The sequence below is a fragment of the Malus sylvestris genome, chromosome 10 (genome assembly GCF_916048215.2).
Source record: "Malus sylvestris chromosome 10, drMalSylv7.2, whole genome shotgun sequence".
Lineage (NCBI taxonomy): Eukaryota > Viridiplantae > Streptophyta > Magnoliopsida > Rosales > Rosaceae > Malus > Malus sylvestris.
The window spans coordinates 6106318-6117158 of NC_062269.1; the positions used below are offsets into that span (position 1 = coordinate 6106318).

The 10841-nt window shown below is 40.6% G+C and overlaps 1 protein-coding gene across 1 annotated transcript; it reads right to left on the reverse strand.

The window, feature by feature from the left end:
* Positions 1-7400: 7400 nt before the first annotated feature.
* LOC126585937 (uncharacterized) lies at positions 7401-8319 on the reverse strand. Its single transcript, XM_050250515.1, has one exon. The coding sequence runs from the start codon at positions 8250-8252 to the stop codon at positions 7572-7574; it is 681 nt and encodes a 226-aa protein (XP_050106472.1). The 5' UTR covers positions 8253-8319; the 3' UTR covers positions 7401-7571.
* Between the last annotated feature and the right edge of the window lie 2522 nt (positions 8320-10841).

Sequence of the window (10841 nt, forward strand, 5' to 3'; positions counted from 1 at the left end):
TCATCTCTGGATCGTCGGGTTGACTGTTGCCACCGTGAATATCCAAGTTGGCTTGGTCTGGGCTGGTCTTTATGACTTGGTCATGTATAGAAAGGGTTTCCTTGGGCACAGGCAGGTGTTGTTGCTTGACCGAAGTGTTGTAACATGATCGTGCACTAAGTTGATCTCCTCTGATGTAACCATTGCCATAGGGGGTTGGAAATTTCATCAACAACATATATGTGGATACCATGGTCTTGAGATCATTGATGCCTGTGCATCCCAAGATGACATTGTATGTCGTTGAGCAATCAACCACCAGGACGTTAATGGTAATGGTAGCTGTGTAAGGGCTTGTACCAATGGTGAAAGGTAAGTGTATGCTCCCCAAAGGTTCCACGATATCACCGGAGAAGCTTATCAGAGGGGAAATCGAGCGATCGAGCAAGTGTTCAGCTACATTAAGTGCCCTAAAAGCTTCGACAAACATGATATTGACCGAAGCCCTCGTGTCTACCAGGATTCATCGTACTTCAAAGTTAGCTATGTGAGCTTCCACGATCAGTGGGTCGTTGTGAGGGTAGATGATACCTCTTTCTTCCTCAGGGTCAAAACATATTGGATCCCAGTTAAGCTTTTCATTCTTGCCTCCCCTGATGCCTTCCACATGAAACACTTGGTGGCCAAACCTTAAAGCTCGTTCACTATTTTTCATGGCCCCGTTGGAAGATTTAGATATGGGTGTGCCACCACTTATGGAATATATCACATTCACCTGGCGTTGGTTACGGTTACCCTATTGGAGGGTGAAGGGGGAATTGATTAATTTTTCCTTCACGTGCCAAAGTTTCAATATGATCACGAAGGGTGATACACTTCTTGCCGTCATGGCCGTTATACTCATGGTAGCAGCAAAACGTGCCCGTGTTCTTCGTGGACTTATAATCCGGGTGCCTCGGTTTTGGCTTCGGTATCAGGTGTGCTATGCTGGGGTAAATGGCCACGTATGTGGCGTTCAAAGGTGTGTATGCCTCATACCTCGGGGTAGGGGCTGTCCTAACACGTGCTTGACCCACTATGTTGACTGCCTGGGGTCGGGGATTATCGTGGTGATACCCTTGGTTATCGCGGTAGTGTCATTTACTCCTTTTACTAAAATGAGACTGGTGAGGATGGAAATCTTTCCTTTTGCCCTGAGATTGATATGTCTATTGACTTGGCAAAGTATTAAGTAAGGCAGGGGGAGGCACCGCTGCCATTTGAAAGGTCGAGGTCTTCTCATTTGGTTGGATCTGGCTTCCACTCCCTACTTGCTGATAAGGGGTGGCTATGGGGGGTTTCCCTTGATATGTCTTTGCCTCGGCGGAGGCATGGTTGTAAGCTTGTGCCATCACCTCAGAGTAAGTCTTCCAAGTGTTGGCATTGATCATGTACTTGAAGAAACAATCACGTAGGCATGCCGTGAAGGCCTTGAGGGCGGTCTTGTCATCTGCCTTAGTGCAGCGAGAATACTCATAGCTGAAGCAACCGGCATACTCTCGTAGTGACTCATCCGGCTTCTGGCGAATAGTGTACAAGTCATCTACAGAATGCAAACGATCGGTCTGGAAAATGTGTTGAGAAACAAACAATTTCCTCAATTCCTCAAATGAGTCTACCGTCTCAGGTGGAAGATGGCCATACCAGTTTAGAGTTCCACCAGAGAGGGTGGAGGGGAAGAGAAAACATCGCTCTTCGTCGGTGTGCATTTGGTATGCCATGGTGGACTCAAAAAGGTTAAGGTGTTCCATCGGGTCCTCCTTTCCAGTATAGAGTTGCAAGCTAAACTTCTGCTTTGTCTTTGCTTAGAGGGTGTGTCAAGGATCCTCCTTGTAAGAGGGTCAGGCCTAAATTGGTTCCAATCAGGTATCTCAGCTTGTTGTTCGGCCTTCAACTTGTTTACTTCCTTAAGAAGCTGTAGGACATGAGGGTCTTGAGTGGAGTCATGTACCATTTGAGCTTTCTTTCGTAAATCTCCATCTCCTCTTGGAAGTAAGAAGGTTTGATCAAGAGCATGTGATTTTTCCTTGGACTCGCCGTATTGACTTTCAAGGTATGTCTATCGAAACATCTCTTAGTCCCCTATACCTTCGTGTTTCTCTAGGACTTGTTGCCCCTTCCCCAAATTGGTAGCCGGCCTGGGACGTGGGAAGGGACCGAGTCTTTCAGAAACCCTTAGGTCATTGATTTTTGAGCTTATGTGGAGGGGATTCTCTCAATGTTACTTTAGGAAGTCTCGGCAGTCATGATAAACGGCTTTCGATCCTTCCAACCTTTCTGTAAGGAGGTGTCTTCCTCCACTTCTCCTGCTTCGGGTCGAAGCAGCTGGGTTGAGAGAAGTCTCATGTTGATCAATGTTTTGATGATTAGCTCGCTCCTCATCAAGGATACCCATGTCGAAGGAAGGTGACCCTCCTTGTTGGGAGGCATTTAAATGATGGTTGATGTCCACAAGGGTAATGAGTTCGCGTGTTTGAGTACGCCTAGTTTCGTGAAGCATCTCAAATAGCTTCTCATACTGCTCCTGGAGGACCTCATTCTTCATTGCTATCTTGTTGTTTTGAAATTCTAGCTCATCGACTTTAGCTTGAAGAGCAACCTTTTTTCCTTCCTTCTTTCGTTGCTACGCACTAGGTGCAAGAAGGGTGTCATTCTGTGTGCTGTGGCTTCCTTCGCTCCCCATGTTGTAGAAGGATGCCTGGTCAAAAGAGAGTGTATGAATGGTGGAAACCAGCTTAACAAAGCTGAAGAGAGTGAGAATAAGTGTCGTTCCCACATACGCGCCAAATGTTGATGCACAAAATCAGTGAAAACTTTGGTACAACAGAAAGTGTTAAGTTTGTGACCTTCGCTAGATTGCTCCGGTCACTAGTATGGATAAGTATGTAAATGGATAGAGATAGAGAAGCAAACACAAGATGTACGTGGTTCACCCAGATTGGCTACGTCCACGAAGTAGAGGAGTTCTCATTAATTGTGAAGGGTTTACACAAGTACATAGGTTCAAACTCTCATTTAGTGAGTACAAGTGAATGATTTAGTACAAATGACATTAGGAAATATTGTGAGAGAATGATCTCTATTTATAGAAGAGAGTTTCTAGTTTCATTCTGACATTGACACGTGTCGTGTTGTGATTGGATTCTAATGTTGACACGTGTTGCGCTATAATTGGCTTCTGATGTCGACACGTGTCGCGCTGTGATTGGCCTCCTGGTTGGAGGGAAACTCTTCTAGGTCCTTGACGGTATAACGTTGACCGGTGCTCAGTAGTTTCGGGATTGGTCAAGTATGGTACAAACAAGCCTGTCTCTTTTCCTACACCGTTTACTGACTTTTAATCATTGCTAGTCCATCTTATAACTATAATACCGTTGTTGTTGGTCATACTTGGTTATTTGATATGGGCACAACACATCATATTACAAGAATGAGAGTGCTCTCCAGGATTTCACGCCCTATCACGATAATGTCTATGTTATTCTTAGTAGTGGAGATGCCATCCCCAATACTTATACTAGTAGTATGCCCCTAACAATTGGTTCGACCACTTTTTGTTTGAATGATGTTTTACTTGTTCCTAATCTTAAAAAGATACTAATTTTTTCATCTAAATTTAATCATGATAACTTGGTTGCTTTTACTATTTTTGTAACATCCTACATCAACCAACGGAGAGAGAGTGATGTTCCTTATATGTACATGCCTACTTCTTATAGAACGAGGCATCTTAGAGACTCACTGGCTTCGGATTCTATTGGAACTCCGAAGTTAAACGAGTTCGGGCGAGAGCATTCCCAGGATAGGTGACCCACTGGGAAATTCTCGTGTGAGTTCCCAGAAATAAAACCGTGAAGGCATGGCTGGGGCCCAAAACGGACAATATCCTGTTACAGCGGAGCCAGGACTAGGATGTGACAAAATGGTATCAGAGTCACTATGTCGTTTGGTGCGAGTGTGCCGACGAGGACGTCAAACCCTAAGGGGGTGAATTGTAACATCTCACATCGACCAACGGATAAAGGGTGATGTGCCTTATATTTACATGCCCACTTCCTATAGCACAAGGTATTTTGGGGACTCACTGGCTTCAGATTCCATTGGAACTCCGAAGTTAAGCAAGTTCGGGCGAGAGCATTCTCATGATAGGTGACCCACTGGGAAGTTCTTGTGTGAGTTCCTAGAAACAAAACCGTGAGGGTGTGGCCGGGGCCCAAAGCGAACAATATTGTGCTACGGCGGAGTCGGGACTGGGATGTGACAGTTTTCCCCACTGGTTCTCTTTGACCTTGCCTCTGTTTGCCTCTCTTTCAAGCTCACTATAGGGATGCTCTTTACCTCGTCACCTCTACATTATCTCACTCACAACTCTTTACGCTTCCACCTCTCATTTGTGGCATTCGCATCTTAGCCATCCATTCGTTGATGTCTTATCCCATTTAAAGTTTGAGTTTTCATCCAATTCATCTAAGTCATGTTGTAAGCCATGTGCGTTGGGTAAGTCACACAAGTTATCTTTTCTTTCAAATAAAGTTATGGCACATTTTCCTTTTTACTTAGTGCACTTTGATGTCTGGACGACTTCTAATGAATCTATGTATGAGTTCAAATATTACGTGTTATGATTATAGTCGTTATTCATGAAGTTTTCTAATGAGTCATAAGTATGAAGTTTTTCCTCACTTTTACAAAGAATGAAGTTTTTCATCACTTTTGCACCTTCTGTCTTATGATTAAAACTATTTTGCATATGTATGACTATTAAATTCTTCCAAAGTGATGGTGGAACTGAGTATATCAATTCCTCTTTTCAAACATTTTGTCCCACTAATGGCATTGTTTGTCATTATTCATGTCCACATACGCCTCAATAAAATGGTTTGGCTAAGCATAAACATCGCCACATCTTCACCATAACTTGTCTTCTTCATAATCTGATGCTCATTCTCTTGTTGTCCCCGATGCACAACAGTCATCTGCACCACCAACTTCTGTGATTGCAACCTCGTTATCACATCTCATCTTCCTGTTTCATCTCTATCAGCTAAGGCCTGTTATCCCATGGCTACTAGTTCTCACACAGGTCAATCTGGGCCCAAACATTTCACAGATCCATTAGCTAAGGCCCGTTATCCCATGGCTACTCGTTCTCGCACAGGTTAATCTGGGCCCAAGCATTTCACAGATTCATAAGCTAAGGCCTATCATCCCATGGCTACTCACTCTCACATAGGTCACTCTCAACCCAGACATTTCACAGATGGCACCATCAAATATCCCATTTTTATGGCCCTTGCTGCCACTGTTGTGACTGATTTTGTGGAACCCATTTGCTTTTCTCAAGCTTTCATTTCTGAATGGCATGCTGCCATGAGTGAAAAGTTTAATGCTTTTCTGAAAAATGGTATGTGGTCTTTAGTTCGCTCTCATTCATCCCAAAATATGGTGGGTTGCAAGTGGGTGTTCAAAGCTAAACGACATGCAGATAGGTCTATTGAACGTTATAAGGCTCAGTTAATTGCTAAGGGCTTTCATTAACAACATGGATTTAATTACGATGAGACGTTTAGTTCTGTGGTCAAGCCTACTACAATTCAGATGGTTCTTAGCTTGGCAATTCATCATGGTTGGTCCATTCGTCAACTTGATGCTAAAAACATCTTCATGCATGGTTACTTGAATGAGGATGTTTATATGTCACAATCCCCTGGCTTTGTTGATACTTAACGCCCTTCATTTGTTTGTAAACTTCACAAAGCACTTTATGGCCTCAAACATGCACCTCGGACATGGTTTCACCGGTTTAGCTCATTTATCATGCGCCATGGTTTAGTTCAAAGCCAAGATGATCCCTCATTATTCACGTTTCAACACTCATCTTGCACTTTGTATTTACTCTTCTATGTTGATGATATTGTGCTGACCGGAAGTGATATAGTTATGATTAACAAGTTTATAACTCTTCTTGGCCGTGAGGGTTGATATTAAGGACCTTGGCTCTTTACATTATTTCCTTGGTCTTGAAGTCACCATCATGGCTCATGGTTTTTACCTATCTGAGACGAAGTATGCCCTAGATCTCTTTAAGCGTATTGCCATGATTGATTGTAAACGCTGCTCGACTTTCATTGCTTCCAAGTTGCAATTTTCTAACCAAGATGGAATGCCTTTTTCTGATATTACTGAATTTCAACACTTACTTGGCTCTAATATCTCACCTTGACACGTCTCGACACCACATTTGTCGTTAATCATATTGCTCAGTTTATGTCAAAGCCTACAAATACACATCTCATTGCAACCAAACGTATTATGCACTACATCAAGGGCTCTCTCGATCTTGGTATAGTGTTTTGACGCTCCGCTGGACCTCCCATTTTCCATGGTCATTCTGATGCTGACTGGGCTAGTTGTCCGGACGTTTGCTATTCCGTTTTCGGCAATCTCCTTTTTCATAGACCTAATCTTACATCTTGGAGCTCAACTAAGTTGCCAATGGTCTTCCATTCTAGTGCTAATTAGAGTATCGCGCTCTAGCTCATACTTGTGTTGAGTCTATTTGGCTCTTCTATCTCTTGTGTAAACTTCCCCACCCCACCTTACACCATCACCTAACTTCATTTATTGTGATAATATGATCAATAGCATGGCCACCAATCCTATCTTTCATGCTCGGACCAAGCACATCGAATTAAACTACCACTTTGTCAAGGAGTGTGTCAAACTTGGCAGTCATAAAGTTCTTTTTATTCCTTTTGTTGATCAACTTGCTAATGGTCTTACCAAAGGCCTCTCCAAGCAAGCAACGTTTTCTCCTCATGTTCCAAACTCGCCTTTCCTAGACCGTGGAGTTTGTAGGGAGATGTTAGCACCGGTTCGATTCTCTAGATTGAGTTAAGTTTAGTAAGTGGTATAGGGAAATGAATCAATTGTAATTACTCCACAGTTCTCTAGATTGAGTTAAGTTTATTAAGTGATATAAGGAAATGAATCAATTGTAATTAATACTACATCAAATATATTCTATATAGAGAAATGCTAAGGAGATTCTCTTAAAAGTATGACTCTTTTATAATAGTGGCACGAAAATTTAAGTTAAATTGTGATCACTTTTGAAAGAGTTCCCTTAGCATTTCTTTTCTATATATTATGTAACTTGGAATGAATTATGCAGTGAAATCCAATCATAGCTTTTCTACATCTGGTTCAGTAGCCCTCCTGCTCCCACGTGGGATATCACGTAAAATTCACTCATACAGCTGCCACAAACATCACATAATTTCACAGCAAACAATGTATATTTTATACAGTATTTGGTAGCAGAATATATATAAATAATATATAGAACAAAACAGCAAAAATCATACACTTGTGTTCCTTAGTTGTATATGAACGTATTAATCCCAGTTAAATATTTATATTTTCAGAATTACATTTCGTCCTCACACCAGACAATAAAAACTAAAAATAAATTTAGAAAAAGACACACAATTAAGATGAGTGATGGATCGAGGACAATAAGGATCGTAAACTCATCGGGAACGGCGATTAACTCATCGGGAACGGCGATTAATCAGATGATAAGAAGTTCTGCTCGGTCTTTGAACGTGTATCATTGATTCAGAAACTGCACAAGTTGTCTTACAAGATAATGTAGAAAGATTGAAGAATCCAAATCTTTCACTCACACTCCTTGAGACCTTGGCACCAGCACTTGAGTATCCTTGATCGTCGTCGTCGCCGTCGTCATCCTTGGAACACTCAACCAATGCAGCAAAGAAAGGATCCTTTCGGAGATAATTAGCTGTATGCCCCTTGCCCTTGGAGTTGCTGTGTCTCACCTGAATATCATCCACGATCAACTTTTTTGAGGTGATTTTCTGATTACTGACTCTGGGAGGAGGTTGTGGGAGGCGCTTCAGTGAGGAAAATAATTCCTTCTTGTTGCTGCTAGGTTTCTTTGGAATTCCGGGAACATGTTCCCAAGAGAAAGGGACACCGGAAAATCGAAGCGGGGTGGCCGGACTAATAGGAGGAGAAGAATCACGATCGAGATTACAGGACGACGATACGAAAGATGAAGACGAGGAAGATGAGGAAGAAAATGACGGTGTTCTTTGAGAAGAGTGTTGATACTTTTTCATGGCTGGAAATATAGAGTTACATTTTTTTGAGACAATTTGGGTACGGCATTGGCCACCACTTGCATGATCAGTAGGTGAGGAGGACTCCATATGATATATGGAGAGTCCTACTACTTGTTTAGTATCTTTCGATTCATCCTTCTCCAACTGTGTCTATAAAAATATATGGTGCTACCTACAGATCCCACTGTCTCTTTAGATATTAAAAGATAATAATTAATGATGATTATGAATTATTATTATTTTGATTAACTAGTAAAACGACCCCAGGAGAATTGATCAATATGACAGAGTAAGGAAAGAGACAAGGACTATCACTTATGACTACTTATTTTTCTTTTAAAAGTGAGTGTGAGGTCTTAGTGCGGTGTTAAAGATTTCAGATGCGGGAGGACCAGTACATAAACCAAGAAAACGATTCCATACTTGAATTTCTTACCATTGTGGTTCGTATAGAGAAAAATTACCATATAAACTATTGATATCTATTAAAACCTATTTTCTATTATTTTTTGCCTTTTTTACTTTTTCAAATTTTTAGTTGGGGGGGGGGGGGCGGTGGGGGTTTTAGGGTCCACATTAGTAGCAAGTTTTCTTAAACCCGCTGAATGAAAGTCTGATATAGAGAAAATTGTAGCAATGATTTATTAACTTTAACCTAATTGGAGGGTTGGTCTCTCAACTAAAAATTTGTGATCATTAATCCTTTAACATATTAAAACGTGTAGCTATGGTCTTTTCCGTCAACTCCTTAAGAACTTCCATCAAAATGAGTCATCGTAGAATGACCATTGCTACAATTAGGTTAAGGTTAAGGGGCATTACTCCAATTGGGTTAAAGTTGAGAGACCATTGCTACAATTTTTCACTTTGTTTTCCATATTTGCCTCTTGATTTAGCCTCACGTTTGTGGCATGTGACTCATTTTGACAAAAGTTCTGACAGAGTTGACGAAAATGACCATAACTGCATATTTTGATGAGTTAAGAGATCAATGGTCATAGATTTTTAGTTGAGGGACCATTGCTCCAATTCAGTTAAAGTTGATGGATCATTGCTACAGTTTTCTCCCCAGTATATAGCTTTTTATATGATCGTGTCGGGGAGGGAGGGGGTATGCCATCTAGGGTCGAAGTATAGCTCTGCCTCTGGTCTTATGTTCTAATATAGTGTATGATGAGTTTTGGTCTATTGTGTGGCTCCTCACTCTTAGGCATGTTAATTGAACGGAAATTGAAATGCATTTATTAAAATATAGAAATGAGAATCAATTTACTTCTAAGCTTTCTTATGATAGTCAAATACCTAAATATTAGGAGTCAGATCAACTAGAAAAGGGTAGTTAATCTTATTCTCTTTCCTATGTTTCTTATTTCTAAGTTCTCTCATTCATTCTTTATTCCGTTTATGAAACGTATTGTTATAATAAAAAAAAATAAGACTAAAAATCGGAGATAATGACTATAGTGGACTCATTATGCGTAATTTTAAATTTGATTCATGTGAATAGCAATTTGATACCAAATTATTACGCTTAACTATTGACATGGATAGAATGGAAATTTGAGTATCAATGTGGTGATGATAAAGCCATGTTTTTGTTGTATTCCTAATTTCATTAGAAGTGTGATTGTGTAGATCTGAATCCTATAAAATCTAGAAGGTTTTTTCTTATACAACTTGTATTACTTGGAGAGCAAGTTTTTTCTCCCCCATTAGTACAAATAAAGGCACAAAGCACGAGGAATATTACTCACGAACTCCTTAATCCTTTCTCTCCCTTCTTCTCTCTCTAGTCGATCTCTCTCTTTATTTCCCCTCTAAATACGTACTACAACACATTATCAGCATGGTCCCATTATTACGATAATGAATTGAAGAATTTTGGAGAAGGATCTTCTATAACTAATATTCAAAGACTTTCATCGTTTCCATCCAATTTATAATCATCCATACGCTAGATGCAAATGAGATTCTTAAAGAGGTTTTGGAACCTAAAGTTCCATATCTAAGTTCAACTTTGTGCTTTGTTGTACTTAGCTCTTTGCATTAGACAAAACATCTTCTTCGTTGTTGATATGTTGATAAAGATGCAGCATTGCGCCTACTTGCAGCCACTAAACTGGTATAAAGACGTTTTTCTATTACTACGGATTTTTGCTCATCCCTCCGCATCCTGAGTGGTTCCAACCCCATGATCCTTGAAATGATGCTTGCCTTGTTTGTTATACTGACGCATCTTATGTATCAAACCCGCACAAGGCATACTCATATACGATTATGTATTTACCGTTAGGAATACCGCAATATTGTGGAGGTCAACAAAATAGACCCTAGTTATGAAATCTTCAAATCGTTCCAAGCTAACCGCATCCCATTATGCCACACGTGAGAGATATGGTTGAGAGCTCTTATTGAACATATTCAAAGTACCTGTGGTTTTTAATTCATCATTGAGTCTCAATAGTAATCTATGAAGATAATGTCGCATGTATCAATTAGACCAACACATGATACATCAACCAAGTCAACACCAAGTATATTGCGCCCTCATCACATCAACAAAGAACCCAAAGATTGAAGTTAAACAAATCCGATCCCAAGACAACCTTGCCGACCTCTTCACGAAGTCATTGCCGAAGTCTACCTTTCAGAAGCTTGTTTAAGGAATTGGCATAC